General features: G+C 34.8%; 1 protein-coding gene across 1 annotated transcript in view; it reads right to left on the bottom strand.

Moving 5' to 3' along the window:
• Window positions 1–27,211, bottom strand: part of LOC132550380 (rho GTPase-activating protein syd-1-like) — an 89,153-nt gene that overhangs the window by 28,095 nt on the left and 33,847 nt on the right. Inside the window, exon 2 of the mRNA XM_060214440.1 lies at window positions 22,787–24,362. Within this exon, the coding sequence (XP_060070423.1) occupies window positions 22,787–24,362 (1,576 nt within the window). The remainder of the gene's footprint in view (window positions 1–22,786; window positions 24,363–27,211) is intronic.

The raw sequence follows: 27,211 nt of genomic DNA, 5'->3' as shown, positions 1-27,211 counted from the left end.
AACAAAATCCAAGACCTCAACAATTTTATTCGAAACAGTCCCTAACATTGTCTTCGAAATCAAAACACACCTTTACACTAATGATGACGTTGAAGCTGCGCCCACTTTCTAGTCAAGTTGTCGATTGTTTCGTGTCAGGATGTAGGTCGAGGCATATGAAAAAGGCTTTAAATGTTTGTCAGTGTAGATCATCTGTCTAAATTATTGTTTATATTGATTGCTGGTGTAGATACCCTAAATTCGTCATGTCTATCTCTGAATGGTAAAAGTATTTTTTCACTAACGTTGATAAATAAAACAACGGACATCGAAGAGATCATGACAGTAAACTCACCCGTCAGTGCGTTTCTTTTAAATGTGCAATGGTATTTATATATCATTTTCTATAGAATTATCCAGTAAAGGTAGGGAACCATACTATTGTACATTATTAACAGAAATGTATCCCTGTGTCGCCTACTGCAACCGGTATCATCTTTGTCGACATCCTGACATTAGGCCTACCTTCAAACTCACCGGAAGCAGGGAAAAGTGAATCACAATATGTCACAAAGATTATCATTACCGTGCTTTCCACTTCGCATTTCGATGACACATTTAGATATGTCTTTTTAATAGATTTCTCCAATGTCGATGTCGACCATATACCTCAACCGTAAAGATGGCCGCCATATTTGGGGAAATTATGAGTCTATCCAAGATGAGATCATGAAAATTACCCAATGAAAAAACGCGTTACATAACTATTATTTTGGAATTGACTTCTTTTGGATCATCTAATAGCGTGGGACCAAGGTATATCATTACTTTACCTAAAGTTCAATGTAAAACTAAAGATTTATTGTTATTAACACTGAATATTTCATTCAAATCGGAACCATCGTGCTAGAACTAAATTCTAAAATGTTTGTAGAGAAGACATCTGTAGTTTCAACAAACGAAAAATGCCAGTCAGTTCCAACGAGGATCAATATGCTCGCCTATTGTCCTCGTCTAAAACGTGTTTTTTTTACAAGCGAAAACTTTAGTCTCGGACTAAAGTAGCATTTATGTGTTAGATTAGGTAAACATCTAGACATCAACCAACACATTTTCAATGGCGAATATACTACAGAGAAAGGTTAAACACATTGTCAGGTGCAGAAATTCCCACGACCTACAGTTTCAGTGACAAAATAGCGATAGCCTAATACATTGTTATAAGTAGGTAGGAACATTCTTAATATACCGTTAGTGAAGCCGCTTTTCATGTCTACCACAACGTTATTGACGCTTGTCATCGCTGCCACACACTGTTAGTAACGATTTTTACGCCTGCCACACCGCAAGTGACGCTTTCATACGTCTGCAACACCGTAAGTGACGCTTTTATACGCTTGTCACACAGTAAGTGACGCTTTTCATGTCCGTCACACCACACCGTTAGTGACTATTTTCCTGACTGCCACACCGTTATTGACACATATTATCTCTGCAACACCTTTCGTGACGCTTACATGCCTAGCACACCGTTGGTGACGCCTTTTATGTCTGAAACACTGTTTACGACGACGTTTATATTTGTCACACCGTTACATAATGACACATTGTAAAACCACGAATTCAACATTCGCAGTGACGTAAAAAAAATACCAACATGTCAACATAATCATAATCCAAATTTAAATTCAATAAAACTAGGGCAAGATATGAACAAAGGAGAGATTCTATACGGACATTCTTGAAATGGTACAACTAGAATAAGACCAGGTGTTCCGTAACAGTAAACGTCTTTTGCTTCATCGACGACATCCGCCTTGTAAACTTTGGTCAATCCGAGTGAGTAATGTCACGCTCTCATATGAGAAAAAGGTAAAGCTACATTTCAAACAAAGTATTGAACCATACCTCCCATACAGCTAAGACAAAATGCACACCCGCGCCCCCATGCATTGGTGACAAACCATTACAGAAAAAAAACTGTACAGATACGTCTCCTATATTTGTTAAGACATACAGCAGCATTTCAAACACCTCCTACCGTGCCGCCTTTATTTTGGTGAAGGTTAAGCTACGGATCAAACAAACTTTAGAACCACTACTCCTATAACTAAGAACCATCAATTCTAAATATTTGTGACGATGAAGCACGTCTTTGTTTCTCTATCTATAAAATCTCAATCTCTTCTTCAAAGTTCCTCTTCTCTCTGTGCTCTGTTTACCAAACTCTCTCTCTCTCTCTCTCTCTCTCTCTCTCTCTCTCTCTCTCTCTCTCTCTCTCTCTCTCTCTCCCTCCCTCTCTCTCTCTCTCTCTCTCTCTCCCTCCCTCCCTCCCTCAGTCGATATGAGGAAGCCATTCGGCCGGCTGTCTGCTATTTGGAAGCCCGCCCCTGTATGCTCGACCCGTTGTGATCGATGGCATTGGTCCGCCGTCGCCAATGCAACTCCCGATCTTCCGAACTAATAGAATTAGGTCTATCAGATAAATTAGAGTATCTCCGCGGAATGGCGTTAAACCAGGACTTAATCTACACTAATTGGTACTTTGCATACTATAAGGTCACCTTCGTTGTATTATTCAGGTCGCGTGCTGATAAATGTCACACATTGCCGTCGCTATTTGCATATTATGCAGTTCGTTTTTTTCAGCAGACTAAACATAAAACGTTAAATAGAAAAATGGCAGATTATTTTTGCACATTCAGCACAAATCAATCAAAGAGAGATTTCCTCATTAACTCTGGCAGATTATATACATAGTAAGCTGTTTTGCCATGTCTTACAATAACGCCCTCGTGACCGAAACAACGCTTGTTCAAGGGTTTTCAACACAAGAAGTTGAAATCTACAATTGATATTCACAATGACCTGCTTTGCAATTTTGCCATTTTATTTACCACCGTGATCAAAATGTCACCATTTGTTCTTGTAATATGACTGACAGTAATCTAAATACTTAAACTTGATTTTAAGGCATTTTGTGAGATGTCAATTGTTTTTTGTTTTTGGGGTTTTTTTTGGGGGGGGACAAATTATCTTTCGGAGTCTATGAATGCAATTCCAGTTTTTCAGAACGGCTTCCTAATCCGAGTTTTATTTCGTTGTCTCCTAGACTCCTGATGATGTCCGATTGTATCGCCTTCTGCCATCGAATACTTCACGTAGACGTAAAATTGATCAATAGTGTTCTGGAGTAAAGTTGTACTTTAACATATAGTGCTTTAGCAAAGCTTGTATATATCATAACGACGTTCGATATTTGTGCACGGATAGCATTAATGGGCGGTTTATAACACGACCAGGAGTAACCATCTAGCTAATTTCTTCAATGTTTTTATAATATGAAATGCCTCGTAGAACGTGTGATTTTATTCAGGTATACAACTCGAGTGACCATAAAAGGGCATGAATCTGTTTAGAGATCACATGTTCCTTACGTTGGCTCTGCCAATATGGCGTTAAAGCCCATAAAGTACGACTAGCACACCCCAATCTGATTACAAGTGTACAAACACTTCGGCCTGTCTGACGCTCGTAAGCTAGAGTGCTCGTGCGCGAGATTTAGTGTGTGAAAATGGAGATTGAATAATTTATAGTGTAAAAGGTAGTATATGTGTTATAAGAATAGCTTCGCCTGCTCAATTCCAAAGGAGACTCTACTACTAGAAGATGTTTGATATTATTGATCAAACTTCATGCTTGGTACTAAAAAAACAATGTCACTTTGCTGTCTTCTTATAAATCTCTTTTAGATTTTTTATCCCTTTATATGAGAAAGAAATTACATGTAATTGATCGTAAACTGTTTTTTTTTCTGGGTTAGCAGTTTAGATCTTTGTATTTATGTCGTTTTTTTTCAACTTAGATTTGCTGTTACATTGACATCAGGTCTAAGCCGAAGTTTATTTTCAGCTTCTTTTTATCTCCGTATTATTGTTTTTATCTTTTATCCTAAAATATCTGACGTGTTTCAGCTGTTTTATATCATTAATGATCTGCTATACGATATCGGATTATAACTATCCAACAAGAAATCTCGAGTAAAATATTTCCAGTTAACGATATTGCTACTTTCCTAGTATTTTGCTATAAGGCATTGAAACAAAGAAACATCGCGTTTAAGTTTCAATTCAAGGAGATGTCCTCTAAAAACGTTTTAGTGTTAATGAATGATAAAAATTCATTATATACTACAGTGCTTCTGAAGGCAGGAGAGTCGTAAGAAAACTTCAACTCCGTTAAACAATAATAACGGCATTTAATATTTCTCTTTGATTCAATTTTATCCTGCTTTCATATATTTGCTGATCTCGTGTGTAGTAAATTTTTAATCGAATAGGTTTCCATAATGTCTGTTCTTTACAAGAATAAAAAAGCATTAATAGAATGTGTTTGGTTTTGTTTTTTGCAGACCGCTTACGTATTAGAAAAAGAAAACAGTATGCTATCCATATAGCACAAATAACAAATAGGCACATGATTTACACCCAACTTGATCCTTTTTTATTATCATTTGATTATTTTCGTATTTGTTTTAGAATTAAAACTATATTAAGTTGGCACGTTAATCTTGATCGCCGTGTTTGGGAAATTGATTTCTCGTTTGTTTAACATGTCTATCAAGTATCATAACTGATCTTTCACATGTAAACACTATCGCTTACACAATTAATACCGTAAATATCTGTTGCTTGTCGTCCGCGTTAAAACTAAATAGAGTGCTATTAAGCTCCCATAAAAACCTAATGAAGAGTTATCGTTCGTAGTTTTACTGATCGGTGTAATCACTAAGCATATCCTCTAACCAAAGACATAGCTAACATCGTGACATGTAACAATAGACTTGCATTAAGGCCCTACAATTATATCTGTGAGACGCGGACCATCCTTTTGTTGATTTCTACAGCAGCTTTAAACAGGTTCCTTCTCACGGATAAAAAACTTGGTACACAAACCCATAACATACACACAATGATAGAGTGGCTGAAATAGCCAGTGATCGCAAGCTCGCGTCTCTGTAGTAAACTGGTGTTTCTTCATAGCCTTTCTACATATAAAGTTATGCGAATCGAGTGGCATGTTATTGTCTCCTGCACACATGGGTTAATTTTAGATAAAGTTTCTACCCGACCTTGGAGAACACAAAGCCAAATATGTCACCTAAGCGTTGTTCTACATATGTAAATGAATTGGGGTCACTTTTCACAATGAAACATTATAAACAACCTCAATGAGATGTCTACTTATAGGAAGTAAGTTGTTTAATCGTCAATCTACGGAATGTCAGACTGTGAACTCTTGTAAGGAAACATGAAAGTTACTAAGTAAAGAAATCAAACGGAGAAACTCCTTAAAGTGATTCTAAAGTCACTTTTATCCTATATTGTATACTTTTTGATTTCATCTGTTCTCAGTAGGTGTACTTATTAATTAACCTTAGTAAAGGAATTTTCCTGTTAAATAAAAACAGTTCTAAAATAAAACCTAACCTATATCTAAGCCAATCGAAGAAACTTTATGTTCTAAATCCCAGAGCCGGATCACTAAACAAACCCTATATATATCTGTATACATATATATATATATATATTTAACAAAACAAAAATGATAAAATAAAAAAGCATTCTAACGGTTATCGAACACATCTATCTTTATATAAAAAAGATAAAACACGGGCATTCTAATGAGTATCAAACACATCTATCTTAATATTTAAAAAAAAAAAAAAAAAAAAAAAAAAAAAAAAAAAAAAAAAAAAAATTTTTAAAAAAAAAAAAAAAAAAAAAAAAAAAAAAAAAAAAAAAAAAAAAAAAAAAAAAAAAAAAAAAAAAAAAAAAAAAAAAAATAAAAAAAAAAAAAAAAAAAAAAAGGCATTCTAACGAGTATCAAACACATCTATCTTTATATAAAAAGATAAAACACGGGCATTCTAATGAGTATCAAACACATCTATCTTTATATTTAAAAAAAAAATAAAAACGGGCATTCTAACGAGTATCAAACACATCTATCTTTAACAAGTATCAAACACATCTATCTTTATATAAAAAGATAAAACACGGGCATTCTAACGGTTATCGAACACATCTATCTTAATATTTCAAAAAAAATAAGAACCGGCATTCTAACGAGTATCAAACACATCTATCTTCATATAAAAAATAAAACACAGCCATTCTAACGAGTATCAAACACATCTATCTATATATAAAAAATAAAACACAGCCATTCTAACGAGTATCAAACACATCTATCTTCATATAAAAAATAAAACACAGCCATTCTAACGAGTATCAAACACATCTATCTATATATAAAAAATAAAACACAGCCATTCTAACGAGTATCAAACACATCTATTTATGTATAAAAAATAAAACACGGGCATTCTAACGAGTATCAAACACATTTATCTTCATATAAAAAATAAAACACAGCCATTCTAACGAGTATCAAACACATCTATCTATATATAGAAAATAAAACACGGGCATTCTAACGAGTATCGAACACATCTATTTATATATAAAAAATAAAACACAGCCATTCTAACGAGTATCGAACACATCTATTTATATATAAAAAATAAAACACGGGCATTCTAACGAGTATCGAACACATCTATTTACATATAAAAAATAAAACACAGCCATTCTAACGAGTACCAAACACATCTATCTATATATAGAAAATAAAACACAGCCATTCTAACGAGTATCAAACACATCTATCTATACATAGAAAATAAAACACGGGCATTCTAACGAGTATCGAACACATCTATCTTAATATCGCTTAAGTGAAGAAGAAGAAAAATGGGAACATCGAGCATTCATTTTCATATCATATAACGAGCATCGGAACTACCTAACCTCATATCACTCGACGAAACCACCAAGTATACTGGCACTCTATAAGCTGTGGACACCTGTCGGTGTAGGCACGGTATTGGTTAGAAGCCAAGCGATACAGAATCAAATGCAACAGGTACACACGAAGCAAAGTAAATAAGATGACAATTTCATTATCAAAAATGTATTTCTTTAATTGGGCAACCGGGATAAGAAATGAAAAATTGAAATGTTATCAGACAGTAGAATATAGTCGATACGAATACAGGTTGGGCGACAGATAAATAGAATGATAACCTTTATGCTTATATTTACATAAGTATATATATTATTTTGTAATCTGAAACAAAACCATATGTTTGAACTTCCCGCTTTACCAAATTCTGACGTCAACAAGTTGAAATATTAGAACAGCTGAAATAATGTAGTTCCTCGTGTCATCATAAATTACAATCGTATAAAAGAATATGACAACAAATTTTGTTTCATTCTTATTTTGATATCAAATTGAGAACTATCGAAAATTTTAGCAGTATTTTACTTTTTTAAGCAGTTTAATGCGCAGTGATATCTAACCTAGAAGTGATGCGGCTTTCAATCAGCTGTGAACGTCTAGTGTTTCCTCGGGAAAATTCAAGTTTTCTCGTCATGGAGTGGATCGATGTGCTTTTGTTTCTTCTTTTTTTTAAGGAATAACTAGTGCAATTACAAATGAAAGTCTGTGGTGTCAGTAAGTGAAAATGATCACAAAGACATTTTGTTTGTATCGGCTTTCAAATGTGGACTGTCATATCGACGTCTAGCAGACGACATTGACAAAATTTGTAATCTTATGTGTGATGGCGATAATAATAAATTTACTCGTTTCACAATAAATTGGATCTGTGTCATACTTGGCAATGTAATGTTACCTTATTTGTATGATCTGTAGCCCAACAACCTCACATGTCAATACATGTATTGATAACGAAAGTGACCTCAGCAATATGTGGTTATTTGAGAGAAATATATCTGTATTCCTCAACTTACCGAATCACTGTAAGTATATAGTGTCATATACTACTCTGGTTTAACGATGACAAATCGGAGAATACAATTAAGAATATAAATAGTCATAGAAATATCAAACCACTGTGTGGTGTTGTTTAGCAATTTCGACATTTTTTTCGTACGTATTCGACTTCAGCAGTCAGCAGTTTTATAAATGGAAATTCAAACTGATGATCCCTCCATCGGAAAGAATTAAGGAAAACAGTCTTCAACTTTACCGTCTAAATGTAATGGGGTTCTTTTTTCATTATCGAAATATCTAAAAAAAAAAAAAAAAAAACTGCAGTTGAAAGATTTGCCTTTCTTTCTTTAGGAATCGCTTTCAACTGCTATACTTTTATCCCCCAACCCCTCAGCTCGCGATCTTTTTATTCCAGCACACAAGAATCATAGCATGGAAATAACACATTAGAAATCATGGTAAGTCCTATTAAAAGGAGAATTGTAATAGGGAAACCACTAATATACTATCAAATGAAGCGGTTAAGATAATACTTCAGAATGAATCAGGAAAATTTAAAACGACGTAAGATCTAAACTTCAAGAAAAAAAATCCGAGCAAAGAAGAATTGCCTCACTAAGGAAACAGTATTAACTCAACTGTCATATCCTAAAAGTGGAAAATTCTTAATGAGGAAAACAACAGTCATCAAAGTCCCGATAAGAAAATACTCTCGGTAGACCTAAAATTCTTACCACAACAAAGGAAACAGTATTATAACAAAACTTAAAATGATAAAAATAATTTTTTAACGAACGTAAAATAAAACTCATTCTAAATGGCAGTGAGCAGGACTTTAACAATATTCTTTGAAGACATTAATAATCTTAACCAACCTGATCAAATGTAAAACAAATCCTTTAATGAAACCAAACCATATCTGAATACCTTCACGAAGATATCCCATCAACTTCAAATATACATACATCAATTAATGGATTTTTTCTTTTCTCTCTTTGTAAACACCAGCGTGATCTATAAGAAGGAATTAAGGTGCACTTTAATAGTACAAACTTCAAAAGCAAGAACTGGCATTCTTTGGATTTGAAGTATGAATGCTGCTGTCATTGCAGCTGGTCCGAGTTTCTTTGTGTTTTCCCCTTTCTCTGATCTTTTTATAACGTTTCTACAACAATAGATTAAATCATTTCCACTATTTTTTTTCAAAAACTACGTCAGTATACTTGTGATTACAATAATGATAATCAACAACTACACATACAGAAACAGACGTTAGGAAAGATCGCAAGACGTTTATCGACTGATGTGCTTAGGGGTCAGTTGGGGGCGACTCTCCGTTGGTCTGTAGCGAGTAAATCATCAATATTTGATGCCATTGTCAAAGGGCTTCTTATCTTATAAGGAGTTCTACAGTAAGTGTTTCGTAAATTCCTTCTTGATAGACGTTCCACTCATCATATTTACAAAACAAATCATACATCATTAGGCAAAAGTAAAAATTTTGTTCCAGGCGGATTGTTATAATATAGGAAAAATCAAACTATGGCTTATGTGATTAAACCCCAGCTACAGATATGTAATCTCAAAACCATAATTCCCATTACATTATCATCATCCAACAAACACCGTCATTATAAGGCCTTTCCTCATTCGTGCCATCCAACCCCAGACCACAATAATAGTCACTTTTACATAAAGTTATGGCATCATCCGATATACCTCAACCTTAAGCACTTTCTCTATGGCCCTACAAAGACCCCGCTTTTTTCCATTTGCACTACCATACCACATCCCCAAACCATATTTATTTTATATTATCCCACCACAGACATAAAATGTATCACCTTGCATTATCATCTACTATCACAAATCCCAGTCAATGTTGCCTTCACAAAATCGTGCCACAGACTTGCGATAAATTGTGTACGGAACCATTGATTAAACGTGAACCACAAAACATTTCAAGGCATTACAACAGGTTTAAATCACTAATTCGTACTACAATTATTGACATACTACTTCATAGCTGACATTTCTGATCATACGCTTTCAAAATACGAAAAGGTACCAACGTTTGTTGTTATGAATGGTCTTTCCACCAAGACAAAACACTCACAAAGCCCAAAAGCCTTTTAGTGATATCTTCAACATTATCTCGTTATCTCTGTCACTGCCATTTTCTTCACGAACCTTTATACAGAGACAGTAATGTCTTTCTTTCGGTGTAAGACTTTGTCTCATATCGATGTATTAGATGAAGGGTGTGTGTGACTCTGTGTCGAGAGGGGACTTAGAATCTGGTGTGTGGGACTCTGAGTGGGGTGTGGCACTGTAAGGCTGTCAGTTAAATATGGGATTACGAGTCGGATGTATGGGAATATGGGACTATGAATCTGCTGTAGGGATTTTGAGCTAAATTTGAGACTGTGAAGCTGATGTATGGGACTTTGGGTCCGATATGGGACTGTGAGTCGGTTGGTTATGTGTGTTGGACTGCTATCGTCCTTGGGAATCTTTGCTTGATTACATTGTTCCATGTTTAGACCTATCGTTTGTTTACTGTGACTACAAAATATAACACATAAGCACGTGTCAGACTCCATCAAGGGGACTACCTTTATTTGTCTTTAATGTTTGCACCGAGCCCACAACATTTTATCAATTTCAGCAGACAGTCTGCAAGCTGAATTTAATGGAGTTTCAATTGATTTCTTCTAAATCTTTTTTCGAATTAAAATTATATTACCATTCCACTTAGAGGACTCGTACTGCCACAACTTACTGTAATCTTCCAACAGAAATGTACATATATATGTATTATTGTCGGAGATTGAAAGGATCTGAAATAATTTAATCATTACATTCCCTCAAACTCAAATTACAATGTTTAAGCATACATGCACGTCGATAGTCTATTTCAACGCATGCACAGAAAAGAATCAAAACACTTTCAGCATAAACAACTTGTACTAAAGTTCAGATTGAAATAAGCCGTATAATATATAAATTGATCCATGATTTGTGTAATTGAAAATAATGATACGGTTGTATACATTAAGTCGATAACCTCTCTATACATAAACTTTATCCATGCTGCGTTTCTTTCCATTATAATTTAAAACGAGTTCACGTCAAGCTTATTCTGTCGATAGCTGTCAGCAGCAGACATCTTATAGATTTTTGTTTTGTCAGTATGTGTGACTACCATTAAGACACCGCGGAAATGTCAATACTATGGATGGCCTAGAACATAGGTCTTTAATGCTAGAAGCTTACTGTGTGGCCAGCTTCATAAATGTTACCACACTCAATTATAAATAGATAGCGTAAAGAAATTAAATAGAGCGACAATGAGAAACAGAGAACATGCAAGTACTACACTGTACAAAGTTTACTGTTAACCGTACGTTACAGCATTTGACTACAAATTATCTCCAATCTCCATTCTATAGTCAACGGATATTAGACACTTAAATATTATTTTTAAAAATACTACGTTCCTATTTGACGATATCATTCCAATTTCATCCTTTAGGAATATTTGTTCTAATCTTTGATCTTTCACGTGTAGACAATTAGTAACATCAATAATAGACATTATTACGAGAGGTAATAGGTTCTGAAGCCATTTGTAATCGCATTTAAAACGTCAAATCTTAACTCATATCACTTTTCATAAAATCCATTTCATAAAAGGAAGGTTTCTAAGTACTATTTTAAAATGGTTCCAAAATCCATGATAAATTGCAAAGGAGATATGTTACCAGTTACAACAAAGCATAATGTTTTTATATGATGTCACTGAAAAAATGTACAACAAATAACCTAACGTATTGATGAAATTGTCGTTGAACGAATAGGTTTTAATTCCTCAGTTTGCATTTGTGGAATCGTCACGCAGAGATCGATCTAAAAACTTCCCTACACTCACTATTAAAATATATAATCATACTTTTAATAAACACAAATGATAACATCAAATGAAAGAGCCGCTGTAATTTCTTATTAGCTCACTCTCATCTGATCTTTATCATCAAATTCTAATAAAATTGAAGAAATTTTACACATACTTGCGGTAAAATACTGAAAATTTCCGGTAGTGTCACTTATTTCGAACTTGATGTTTCAGTTACTGCACTTGATCGAACCAAATATCACAATATAATTTCTTCAAATTCACTCTCTACGTTTTTATGTTTATTTTTACTGTCAGATTTGTTGAGGTATAGGGAAATCAGTAGGTCTTAAAACTATTCTTTTTAATCTTTCTAAAACCAACACATCACCTTACCATCTAAAACATATGATATTCACATCATATAGTATATTGTTACATGCTACGTAGAATAATGACTGATCCCTAACGTCTTAAATAATTTTATGGAAATCAATCAAATAGCGGGACTTACTTAAGACAAGATTAAGAAAAACAGATATTATTCCGTTTATTAAGATTGTACAAAAAGACCCACACGTGAATGGCACATTGCAATACTAATTTAAAGATAGATACAGCACAGTCAAATTACTATGTATATGGAAAAAACATTTTTAATAATTGAATTGATATTTACACAAGTAAATCAAGAAAAAGGATGAAAGTTGAATAAATTGGCCAATATATATCCAGTGTATATTAATCATTGGCATGCACTTAATGTGTTTATTATTCATCCAAGCTATTACTTGTTGTCTATCAGTAATAACCAATTGTACATATCGCTACCAATAGAAACAGATTAGTTCAGCATTCAAACATATCGATCCGGTCCTTTATCATATCATATAATACACTCAGTACATTAACACCAGGCAGTTTATTGGAAAATTAAGTGGCGACATGTAGTGTTGATATATTCTATCAGAATACGAGGTTATTTGAATACGTCATCCATTGATCAAAGCAATAAAACAAAGATGAGTCAAAATCGATCTGTTTGATTTGTTACACTGCTCTCATGCCAAAATGAAATTGTAACGATTCTGAGAAAGTTTAAGACTTGTTAGCTTTGTGTACATTGAGAAGTATGTCGCCTTGTCAATAAAACACAACATATCTATACTTTAACAATATCACAAATTAAAAACATAATACATCTATACTGACGTTGGTGATTTTCATTATAACATCACAATTTTCTTGGAAAGAAATATGATTTCACTGTGTTTCTAAAGGTATTCTGTAATTTAACCATCCTGTGTAAGGAGGTGACCTTAACATGCGTTGGGCGAGTATCCACAACCACACATCACACGACATGGTCTTCATTTCAATATGATTCATAAAGAGCTGTTCACGGCATTCGTCCAGACTTGTCCCTGCAGTGATGACGGGCACCTGATACCACGGGAGTAATCATTATCACTGAAACTGACATTCTGGATGATCTAGGGGAGGGTTCATAGGCTCAACTGCTCCCTTCCGAGGGAAAAGTGCAAATCTTGTCGTTCTAAGCGGCCTTTATCTCCTAGTGTAATTGAACAACTCGAAGTAATTGCTAAAAAAGGATCATTTGTCCATCTTCTACAATCACACATTTCTAGCAACAAGAAGAACCTTGTACGCGTGTATCTTTAATATGTTTCAGTAGGTTTATTACATATTTATTCACTTCTTAAATGGTAATTCAAACTATAAATCTACGAGAACACCAAACTTTTACAAAACCATTTACAATAAATAGATCCCCAGAGGCTAAGAGAAATGTAAGAGCTTAAAGTCAGTTATTGTTGATCGAAGTCCGTTTCTGATCATCGTGCGCAGCATGAAGGGTTTCGGCGACAGCGACATTATTTAGTTGTGCTGGATTATGAATGATTTAATTAATAAATAAAACTAGTGCAATCCTGAGAATGAATAACCAAACCCGATCCCACTTGGTTCCCCCCTTTTGGACGCATCGATTGTTTTAGTTTCAGTCTCAGTGACCTCAACGACCTCAAATCTGCCATCACCTTCACATACATTTTAAAAGCTAAAAACCTTCATGCACATCTACATAGAGCCCATAGTATTTCAGTTTAAATTTCTGCTGAATAAACCTGCATGCTCATTCTACGCATGGTTACTAACATTTCTTTGTAGTTTCAATGAAATTGATTCACAAGTTTAAGAAGCGTCGTAAAAAGGTTTTCTGTGGCCGGACAGACAAGCTGATTCCAGTTCACCCTTAAAATACATTAAGGAAATAAAACTGTAGTCACCGGGGGCTGCATTTTGATCTATAATTCACAGCAAAAGAATATTTAAATCAATAGAAGTCAATATTTATGTAACAGCTTTATAAGAAAGCATATTGATTATTTAACTCGAGCTTCAGGGTTACTCCCTAAATGGGAGTCATTGACTTTCTTTGAATGGAACTGGAACACTTTTGAAATAAAGCATTTAAGCACGCCTGCTTCCATTAAGTATTATGTTATAGAGGTTATATTTTTTGACATCTGTATCAGCATCAAGGAAAAATCTTTCTTCTGTGACTAAAATTAGGTAAACACTTTATCACATTCAAATCTCGTTTGTACGAGAGAAACTATGAGACATTAACAGCATGGCGCAGAAGATTTCCCCTTTTGTAACTAAAAAAAGATTTCTAGTCGCTCCTTGTGGAATACACGTGGAGAGGTTAACGTTTTTCACTGTTCAACAGACCCTTTGTGTGCTCTGAAAATGGTTTAAATTGGAAATCTTTGAAATGAATCTGAAAGGTATGTGTTCTAAAGGAAAAGGTCAAAATCTACATTTAAACCAAAGTATGTCCGTAAAAAACGATTTAACTGCAATTTTCAAGGTCATATTATAGACTAGGTCGGTCGATATGTACAAGACGCAATAGGCCGTTAATTAAATCTACGCCATTTATAACTCTCACGGGCCCACATCGCGTTCGATTACGTCAACCCCGGATCCACTATATCACTGCTGTAATGTTCCGACGTTGTGCCATGTCGTGATTCGTATCGCACAAAACCGTGGATACATTTCTAATCACACAACCCGTAAGACCTATACTGTGATGCTACAACATACTATGTTTCTGCAATGTGTACAAAGAATCTAAACGATAACCCAACCAGACATAGCAAAGATTTACTCTTCATACCAAGCGATGAGATAAAATCGGTCCTGTTGTATAACAATGTTAGTTAGGGATAGTTTGACGTGAAGACTGAACATTTGAATTTGCAAATGCAAGGAGTCGGCAATGTCACATTACCATGTTCTATCATCACACGTAATTCCGTACGGCCTTAGTGGAGATGAAATGGTCTTCGGTATCTAAATCAGTGTCTAGTAGAACGGGAATCGAACCGCATAATCTACATTTGGCGACCTTTGGGCAAAAGTGAAGGTTTATGAAGGCAAGGAGTGTAACCATGAGACCATTCTGTACTCCTCATTAAGTAATACAATACAGAAACTTTTTGATGATTGATAAGGCTGAACACTGACCTTAAAACAGGGTTATCACCGTACATTATAACATTTTTTATCACACTGAATACTCAGTTTAACATAGCAAGGCGTATGCCAGACCCATTACAAGCAATATCAGTTTCAATACTTTATCATGAAAAGTGATTTGTTATAACACGTCTGGGCTAATGTTACACCACTGATGTAACAGTGTTATTTCTCCTTTACCATTAAAGTCTAGACATTGTCTGATATTTCACAGACACCTTCAATATTATATCACGCCATTTATCACATTTCTCTGGGTTCAACACGCGACAATGATGGTGTCACAGTGATTTGGAGGCATCAACATTAACCACGTCGAGCAAAAACTAATAATAATTGGGTCAATCAGGAAGTATTAACCAAAACATCCATATTAAGCATTTATAGTTAATACCAATCAATCCGTATTTGTCCAATTAAAGTAACGGACATATATCATCAATTTCATTGTTGTCAATAATTTTTTTTAAAAAAAGGATGTGTTTTGAGGCTATTCCTCTTATGTTTTTGAAAAACAATGAGATCAATTCTTTAAAAAAACGTTACCAAAAATTAATTACAATTCGTGAAATGCAGATATATTATTGAAATAGGTTGCTAGGACACTGAAAATCAGATCGAAAATTACAGTCATCGTATTTCGGGTTGGGTAATTAATATCTCTCACTTGGGAAGTAAAATACGATGTAATGTATCAGATCAAGATGACGGTATTTCTTCACTTATCCCAGGGGCTTTAGATGACATGGAAATGCGATACTGCTAACAATCTACATCAGCGTAAATATTTCTTCTGATCATATATCTCCTACATGCATCAAAAATATCGGTATCAGACAGTATCCGACTTAACACGGGATGTGTTGTATGAATCATTTTGAAGCTATATAAAACACCGCAATATGTTCCCAGGGCTGTTGGCAATTACTTACTCACATTCCCCATTGCCATATAACTTAAAGTATTGAATGACAGGTGAATCATTGTAAAATAATAAATTGGAAAAAAAATATTCAAATATCGTTATCTTTTTATAGCGATTTAATGTCAGCCCCGAGGTAAAATGAAGAAAACATATGGATCTCAAGAATTGCAGTTGGGACACTGAATCCACTTGGGAAATGAAAAATCTCTGATGATCTCAATGGTAAAATCAGAACCACTAGCAGGTTCCTGTTTACACTGCTTATATCATACTATGATAAAGATGTCACTAATTCAGGAACGATTTCACATCAGTCGCCTGGTACAATTATGCCGTAGAGCAGGTTGATAAGAATAGTTTAACTATCATCCATAGTAACGATCGCGGCATAATCTTGTAAAGTTTTCTGATTCAGCCTCTAATTGCAGTAATACGGTTTTACTGCCCTATTTTATATTATAACTTTCAGATTCTAATAACGGCATAAACTTGTATATATTGATACATAGATAAAGATAAAGGGCTAGATCACGTCAATATCTCAAAATAATATTCATAATGAATTGGAAGCCATCATCTAAGTGTCTCCAGAAGGTAACTCGAATGACATATTTTTTTAGCTTCTGGAAAGTACATCTCTCATGATATGATGTCGCTATCATAGTATTCGAACAGAACAGAGATGATATAAAGAAGTCTAGAGTCAACTTTTCATCTTACGTTCTGTTTGACAGAAGTGATATACAGAGGTCTTGAGTCAACTTTCGATCTTATGTTCTCTCTGACATATAAAATAGCCAGAGGTGTTGAGTCAACTTTCCATCTTACATTCTCTCTGACAGAAATAATATTTAGAAGTCTTGAGTCAACTTTTCATCTTACGTTCTCTCTGACAGAAATAATATCAAGAAGTCTTGAGTCAACTTTTCATCTTATGTTCTCTCTAACAGAAATAATATCAAGAAGTCTTGAGTCAACTTTTCATCTTATGTTCTCTCTGACAGAAATAATATTTAGAAGTCTTGAGTCAACTTTTCATCTTATGTTCTCTCTAACAGAAATAATATCAAGAAGTCTTGAGTCAACTTTTCATCTGATGTTCTCTCTAACAGAAATAATATCAAGAAGTCTTGAGTCAACTTTTCATCTTATGTTCTCTCTGACAGAAATAATATTTAGAAGTCTTGAGTCAACTTTTCATCTTACATTCTCTCTGACAGAAATAATATTTAGAAGTCTTGAGTCAACTTTCCATCTTACATTCTCTCTGACAGAAATAATATTCAGAGGTCTTGAGTCAACTTTCCATCTTAGATTCTCTCTGACAGAAATAATATTCAGAAGTCTTGAGTCAACATTTCATCTTATGTTCTCTCTAACAGAAATAATATTCAGAAGTCTTGAGTCAACTTTTCATCTTATGTTCTCTCTAACAGAAATAATATTCAGAAGTCTTGAGTCAACTTTTCATCTTACGTTCTCTCTAACAGAAATAATATCAAGAAGTCTTGAGTCAACTTTTCATCTTATGTTCTCTCTAACAGAAATAATATTCAGAAGTCTTGAGTCAACTTTTCATCTTATGTTCTCTCTAACAGAAATAATATTCAGAAGTCTTGAGTCAACTTTTCATCTTATGTTCTCTCTGACAGAAATAATATTCAGAAGTCTTGAGTCAACATTTCATCTTATGTTCTCTCTAACAGAAATAATATTCAGAAGTCTTGAGTCAACTTTTCATCTTACGTTCTCTCTATCAGAAATAATATCAAGAAGTCTTGAGTCAACTTTTCATCTGATGTTCTCTCTAACAGAAATAATATTCAGAAGTCTTGAGTCAACTTTTCATCTGATGTTCTCTCTAACAGAAATAATATTCAGAAGTCTTACGTCAACTTTTCATCTTACGTTCTCCCATGAAGTTGGAAAGCATCTGCATAAGTTCATTGAATCGAATTTTTTAGCAAGAATTGTTTCTTTTTCTACATCAATCGAATAATGCAGATTAACAATACAATTACTTAAGTATTTGATTCCACCTTTTCTCCAATCTAATTATAATTAATAGATCTGTCTAAATCCTGTAAAAGCAAACATTCGAAATACAAATGTGCAGTAGCCAAAATGTTAGAAATGCTATGAATTAAGGCATGTTAAATACAAAGTCGTGCATTGCTAGTAGATTGTGTTAGACAAAAGTAGTACGTTAGTTATAACTATAGCTTGTTAATATGATATAACAAAAGGTAAAGTTATATTATCATGAAGTGACGACGAAAGGGGATGGGGGATTCTGTTGTGTAAAAAACCAAAGTAGTATGTGTAATATATTGGTTCAGCTTCGTGATAGCCAAAAGTGATGGATTCTGGTACAGTCGTTATATCATGCTGTGTGTTATAAAGTACTACAATCAGCGTATATTAGTATGTTATATAATGGTGTGTGTTATAAAGTATTACAATCAGCATATATATTAGTATGTTATATAATGGTGTGTGTTATAAAGTTTTACAATCAGCATATATATTAGTATGTTATATAATGGTGTGTGTTTTTATGATATATATTAGTAACAAAAGGTAATTAGTTATATTAATTGTGTGTGTTATAAAGTATTACAATCAGCATATATTAGTATGTTATATAATGGTGTGTGTTATAAAAACAAAGTATATTGTAATATATAATGGTGTGTGTTATAGTAAAAGTGATATATTAGTATGTTATATAATTGTGTGTGTTATAAAGTATTACAATCAGCGTATATTAGTATGTTATATAATGGTGTGTGTTATAAAGTATTACAATCAGGATATATTAGTATGTTATATAATGGTGTGTGTTATAAAGTTTTACAATCAGCATATATATTAGTATGTTATATAATGGTGTGTGTTATAAAGTTTTACAATCAGCATATATATTAGTATGTTATATAATTGTGTGTGTTATAAAGTATTACAATCAGCAATATTAGTATGTTATATAATGGTGTGTGTTATAAAGTTTTACAATCAGCATATATATTAGTATGTTATATAATTGTGTGTGTTATAAAGTATTACAATCAGCGTATATTAGTATGTTATATAATTGTGTGTGTTATAAAGTATTACAATCAGCATATATTAGTATGTTATATAATGGTGTGTGTTATAAAGTATTACAATCAGCATATATTAGTATGTTATATAATGGTGTGTGTTATAAAGTGTTACAATTAGGATATATTAGTATATTATAAAATGTGTGTTATATAGTGGTGTATATTACATAATATTACAGTAATATGATATGTTATTTTATGTTTTGTTATATAGTGCTACAGTCACAATATTGTAAGTTTTACATAATGGGACAGACACGTAAAAAAGTGTGTTATATCATGGTGCGTATCTTATAGTGTTACAGCCACAATATAATAGCAGGTATATTATAGTGTTACAGGCAAGAGGAATAAGTGTCGTATATCATGGTGCGTCTTATATAGTGTTACAGCCACGATATATTAGTTTTATTATATAGCGATACAATTTCAGCTGTATATGTCATAAAGTGGGCAAAGCACATGACAAGAACAACGATATTGTATCACATATACGAAACTGCTGTACATGTTACAAAGTGGTAGAAGCACCAGATATAAGTATGTCTGATTAAATGGTATAGATATGTGCCAGATGTATAAGTTAACAGTGGCGCGAGCACGTGATAGTAGTGTGTTACATAATAGTACAGACACGTGACAATAGTGTTATATAGCGTTACAGACACGTGATAATAGTGCTATATAGTGTTGCAGACCCGTGAGAGTAGAGTGTTATAGAGTAGTACAGACACGTGACAGTAGAGTGTTATACAGTGTTACAGACACGCGACATCAGTGTTATATAATGGTACAGACACGTGACAGTAGTGTTATATAGTGTTACAGACACGTGACAATAGTGTTATATAGTGTTACAGACACGTGACAATAGAGTGTAATAGAGTAGTACAGACACATGACAATAGAGTGTAATAGAGTAGTACAGACACGTGACAGTAGAGTGTTATAGAGTAGAACAGACACGTGACATTAGAGTATTATATAGTAGTACAGACACGTGACAGTAGAGTGTTATAGAGTAGTACAGACACGTGACAGTAGAACGTAATAGAGTAGTACAGATACGTGACAGTAGAGTGTAATAGAGTAGTACAGACACATGACAGTAGAGTGTTATATAGTGTTACAGACACGTGACAGTAGAGTGTTATAGAGTAGTACAGACACGTGACAGTAGAGTGTAATAGAGTAGTACAGACACGTGACAGTAGAGTGTATTAGAGTAGTACAGACACGTGACAGTAGAGTGTTAAAGAGTAGAACAGACACGTGACAGTAGAGTGTAATATAGTGGTACATACACGTGACAGTAAAGTGTTATATAGTGGTACATACACGTGACAGTAGAGTGTTATATAGTGGTACAGACACATGACAGTAGAGTGTTATAGAGTAGTACTGACACCGTGATAGTAGTGTTATATAGTGGTACAGACACCGTGATAGTAGTGTTATATATTTGTATAGACAAGTGACATTACCATTATAAAGTAGAACAGACACGTGACAGTAGAGTGTTAAAGAGTAATACAGACACGTGACAGTAGAGTGTTATATATAGTACATACACGTGACAGTAGAGTGTTATATAGTGGTGCAGACACCGTGATAGTAGTGTTATATATTTGTGCAGACACGTGACAGAGTTGTGTTATATATATGAACATGCACCTGATAATAATAGGTTGTACAGTGATGGTATTAGTTTTTAAAATGTATATATGAAGATAAACTAGCGGATGCTGATACGTACATTAATAATATGAATTAATATTATTGGTATTTATATCTGTACCTTTACCAGAGTATTATCGATGTTTATATGTGTGGCATTTTAATATCTGTAGTATTGTATAGCGTAGCAGTACCAGAGTATTATCAGTGTGTACGTGGACAATGGTACCAGACTCGTGTAAATGTTCAAACCAGACTACCATTGGTGTACATATGTGTACCGATAACAGACTACCATTGGTGTACATATGTGTACCGATAACAGACTACCATTGGTGTACATATGTGTACCGATAACAGACTACCATTGGTGTACATATGTGTACCGATAACAGACTACCATTGGTGTACATATGTGTACCGATAACTGACTACCATTGGTGTACATATGTGTACCGATAACAGACTACCATTGGTGTACATATGTATACCATTATCAGACTACCATTGGTGTACATACGTGTACCAATACCAGACTACCATTGGTGTACATATGTGTATCGGTACGACATTATCATTAACGTACATATGTGTAACAATACCACACTATCATTGGTGTACATATGTGTATCGGTACAACACTATCGTTGATGTACATATGTGAACCAATACCAGACTACCATTGGTAAATATGTGTACCGATAACAGACTACAATTAGTGTACATATGTGTACCAATACCAGACTATCATTGGCGTACATATGTGTACCATTACCAGACTATCGTTGGCGTACAAATGTGTACCAATACCAGACTACCATTGGTGTACATATGTGTATCGGTACCACACTATCGTTGATGTACATATGTGTACCAATACCAGACTATCATTGGTGTACATATGTGTATCGGTACCACACTATCGTTGATGTACATATGTGTAACATTACCAGACTATCATTAGTGTACATATGTGTACCATTACCAGACTATCATTGATGTACATATGTGTACCAATACCAGACTACCATTGGTGTACATATGTATAACATTACCAGACTATCATGGGTGTACATATGTGTACCATTACCAGACTATCATTGATGTACATATGTGTACCAATACCAGACTGCCATTGGCGTACATATGTATAACATTACCAGACTATCATGGGTGTACATATGTGTACCAATACCAGACTGCCATTGGCGTACATATGTGTATCAATACCAGACTATCATTGGTGTACAAATGTGTAACAATACCAGACTATCATTGATGTACAAATGTGTAACAATACCAGACTATCATTGATGTACAAATGTGTACCGGTACCACACTATTATTGATGCATACCGTTAATTAATGTATCATTGTACATAGGTGCCAGAATAATGTACAATGTATATATGAGTACCAGACAATGATTTTAAATGTGTGATCAGGTACCGGAATGGTATTTGTATACGTCGTTACCAGAATAGTATTTGCGAGTACGAATGCGCTGGTAATATTGGTGAGAATGTGTGTATCGATACCAGAATAGTTTCTATTTGAGCGCGTGTGTGTATCAGTAGCAGAATGGTATTGATGAGTACATGAGTTCCAATATCATTATCGGTTTATGTGTGACTGGTACCAGACTACTATTGTCTATTATTGGTATATGTGTGTACATGGATAGACAGATATGTGGGAAGCATGAATCATCGGTGTGAAGTGTGTGGTGAGCCCTGGAGCCTCGTTACATCAATCGATAATCCTCATTACCTGTTCGTTCCCGTGTAGAGAGTTGGCGCTGGAGTTTACACTGCTCCTGTTGTAACTCGTGTGACAGTGTATTAAACTTCCGTAAGAGTTCCTCTAACTCCGTGCTACTACTAGACGGCAGCTGAGGTATAGAATAAATAGGGTCATCATCACTCATACCACCCGCGTAAGTCTCGTAATCAGACGAGAACCCCCGAGAATCTACCTGACTTCGAGTAGAAGGGGGTGCATATATAACTTCCGAATCAGAATTGTAACACTCTGGAGAACGACTCCGAGGTAAACGGCCATATTTGGCTTTAGAGTGTAACATTTCCCTGAATCCTCCTTGGAATTTCTTGGTCTGATCGTAACCTCGGTGTGATATGTAATCCTGAAGAGGTTGACCACCAGAGTAACTCTCTGATTGGGCTACCCTCTCTACAGCCTCGTACGTCATGTTACTTCTCACAGGCAGATTTGGCTGTGGTGAACCAATGGGAATTGTTTTTGATGGCGATTTGGGGTTTAATTTTCTTGGCATTCCCCCACCATCAGAATACATATACTTAATGTAATCCCTGTCATTTGCACTGCCGTATTGACTAGGGGACAGCGCAGGGCTGAAGTAACTCCCAGCGGCTTCGTAGGCTCCATCTGACATATACCCCCGGTGTCCAACGTAGTGGCTCTTGCCCCCCGAGTCAACACTCCTTGGTAATGACCCCTCACTCGAATGCTCACTGTCTCCATCCTCATTTAGAAGTTTGGCCTCCGCCCTATGCGGACTGATAAATATACTTGCATATTGTGAAGCTGACCTATCAAATCTTGACGTACGCTTCTGTCCTAAGTAATCGGTAGTGTAAGCACCTGAAGAGTATGGCTCAAATATATCCGGACATTTTTCTGTCTCTTCCAAAGCAGTGGCGGAAGATGACCGGCCTTTCTTAAGCACTACCACAGGTGGATGCTCCTCCTGTTCAGTTATAGCTAAAGATGGACATGAAGCATTTTTCTTATTGCAAGTTTTCTTGGTCCTTATTTTGAGTATTAATTTCTTTGGTATGGACATAAGTATTACTACGTCATCAAGGGACATATGACCTACCTCAACCTTGTTCACGGTAAGAATCTCATCCCCTATATGAAGCAGGCCATTGCTTTCGGCAACAGTACCCATTTGTATTCGAGATATAAACACACCATCCTGTCTATCGATACCGTCCCCCTCACGAATATAAAATCCCAAGGTCTGGCCTGGCCGTTTCTTTATCTCCACAGTTTGGACAAGGTACGAGTTATCCATAGCTATGCTTTTTATTCCCATATCGGGGACACATCCATTGGAGGTAGAGTTACGAGATCTCGATCCATTACTTGGTGAGTCCCTGTCTATGCTCCCTTCGCCATCACCTCCGTACGCGCCGGCAGTCTGTGGACTCTGAGGCCGCTGTCGGTGTCGTCTGCTGCCTCTGCTTACAGCGCCACCTGTTAGGCTGACAGTTCGCGCTTTCGTTTGATATAATTTCTCTTCTGTGGAGCGTTTCGTCTGTTTTAGTCTGCCAGTCCCTTGTGCCATTGGATCCTCGTCTTCCTGCAAATAGCAGAGATATTGAATAGCATTCTGGTTTCTCTATAATACAATACTGTGTTAAGGATTGGGTTAACAACGTATTTTTCGATCGATAACCGGAAGAATGAGCCAGAGGGTCGCAGTATCTGCTTTTACCGGGCAAAAGAGTTCCATTCAAGAGGGGATTATGCTGAATCCAGCATTGTCTACTAGCAGTCTGACGAGGTGAACAGACCTCTCTCTCTGACAAGTCGAGGATAACACCAGTGTCGGAGCATGTACGTTAGCATTTAATATTGATGATGAATAGTGGCAAAAGATCGATGAGGGACGTGGAGAAAAATACCAAACTGAAATTGATTCTCGTCTAAGTAAACTCCTAGTATGATATACAATACAATGCTAAGCACATTAAAGGAACATTTGGTTAATGTCTTCACCGGAGACGTTTTACAATTCATCATAGTTGTGTTCTCTGTAATGTTACAGCGAGTGAGAATCCGAATCCCTTTTCAAAGCATCATAACACTTGTTTTCTATTTATTTATTTATTCATTTATTTATTTATTTATTTATTTATTTATCTATTTGAATATTACAAACTCCACACAGGTGAGCATATCATTATCAGGCAGTATTACAAAAGTCACATAAAAGTACCTTTTACAGGTATGTAAAATGTTATCTGATTAGCTTACTTTGGAAACCTTATATATCCATATACATATCTCTGCGAGGCCAATACCTCATGACACGCTAGTAGAATATTCTGTTCTATAGTGTTTAAATATTTAGTTTGTGAAACGGAAGACTGCCGATGGTGATTCGATCAGATAAATTATGTGATTAATTTATTATTCAGATAGATTTATGACGCATAAACGTATCAGCGGCAACAGGATCAGTAACTGACACAACTAACAAGACAAATAGTGTAAATAAACTTAACATAATTTCAATAGTGTCGATAAAAACTCTAATATTTTATTTTTTGTTTGTACATGTCTGCAATAACAAGTCAAAACCAAAACCGATAACACGTGAAAAATTATGAATGAACGATTTTATACAAAAGTCCTGGAAAAAGCATGTGGAGAATATGGACATGTCTACCTGAATGGTAACTCAACGCGTTTATAATATATACAAATACCTTGTTTGATTATGGAGAAGTTTTACGGTCGTCATAATGATTTCAGGGGAAATATTCTATTTCTTTCTGCAATATAAAGTTGGGCGTGTTGGATGCCTTGTGGTCTGCTGTTGTTTAACGTTATGTCCTTTAGTAATGTGACGTTGCTTACTTGGACTAATTAAGATTTACATTACGTTTGTCGTCGATAGTAAATAAAGTTCTCTTCCAGAAAGCCTGGTTTTATTCTCCTTTCACTTTTTCATGGGTCTCTGTGTATTTTTTCAGCATTTTCTTTTTATTTCATCGAATTTGTGTTTGTCATAAGATTTTGTTAATATATCGATATTTTCTTGTTATTTTTTCTAACCTTTCTAGGAAGCAACAAGAATGTTTACACCATCATCAGGTCACTGCGTTCACAGTCATTTTCGCTAATTAGTCCGTTATCGAATATCCCGTAAGGGTTTTCCATGTGCAATAAATATTTGAACGTGATATTTCACAGCATCAGTACCACGAAGGGTTGTACAGAATACTTAAACGTGAAGATCGTTAGTTTTACTATACAGGTAATTAATCTATAAACCTAGTGTATACCTAAAACATCTATCTTCCAGACAATGTGGGTTTCGAATGTCTTCTTACAACTTTCAATTCATGGCTGTAACACTGACGTTCGTCAATGAGACGATACCCGGATAGGGAGGAGTCACAGAGACGGGAAACCAGTCAACCAACCAACCAATCAAACAATAGACTGTAACACCATTAACGTACCCAAGGAGTAAAAAGTGCAAATGATCGAGACTCCACCATGTACATATAGCCATGTCATGTATTCCTTGTGAGACATTTATCCTGGCAAGTTTCATCACACCTTGTTCAGTACCGTGCTGTATAGATAAGGGCCATATGTAGAACGTTTACGTACAAACATATATCTTAGTCTCGTTGTTTCTCATCATTACACAGATAAACGGGGTCAGGTCGCAATAATGCATTTATACTTTAAATAGAAGTATGACGGCTAAATAAACATAGTATTGTAAACAAAGTTTTAACAGTTTTACTGATCTGAAAGCGATCCAAAGATATAACATCGCGATGTTGTATAAAACCGGACTTAACAACGTGCTATATAACACTGATCTGTTTGTGATGTTATATAACACTGATCTGTTTGTGATGTTATATAACACTAATTTGTTTGTGATGTTATAAACACTGATGTTATGTTATATAACACTGATCTGTTTGTGATGTTATATAACACTGATCTGTTTGTGATGTTATATAACACTGATCTGTTTGTGATGTTATATAACACTAATTTGTTTGTGATGTTATAAACACTGATGTTATGTTATATAACACTGATCTGTTTGTGATGTTATATAACACTGATCTGTTTGTGATGTTATATAACACTGATCTGTTTGTGATGTTATATAACACTGATCTGATTGTGATGTTATATAACTCTGATCTGTTTGTGATGTTATATAACACTGATCTGTTTTTCCTGTTACATAACACTGATCTGTTTTTGCTGTTACATAACACTGATCTGTTTGTAATATTATATAACACTGATCTTTTTGTGATGTTATATAACACTGATCAGCTTGTGATGTTATAGAACGACGATGTAATGTTATATAACACTGATCTGTTTGTGATGTTATATAACACTGATCTGTTTGTGATGCTATATAACACTTATGTGATGTTATAT

This window comes from Ylistrum balloti, unplaced genomic scaffold, assembly GCF_031769215.1.
Source record: "Ylistrum balloti isolate Yb309-2 unplaced genomic scaffold, AGI_CSIRO_Ybal_v1 Utg370120, whole genome shotgun sequence".
NCBI classification, from domain to species: domain Eukaryota; kingdom Metazoa; phylum Mollusca; class Bivalvia; order Pectinida; family Pectinidae; genus Ylistrum; species Ylistrum balloti.
The sequence above is the reverse complement of the archived record's forward strand: the minus strand, read 5'-3'. Positions and strand labels throughout refer to the sequence as shown.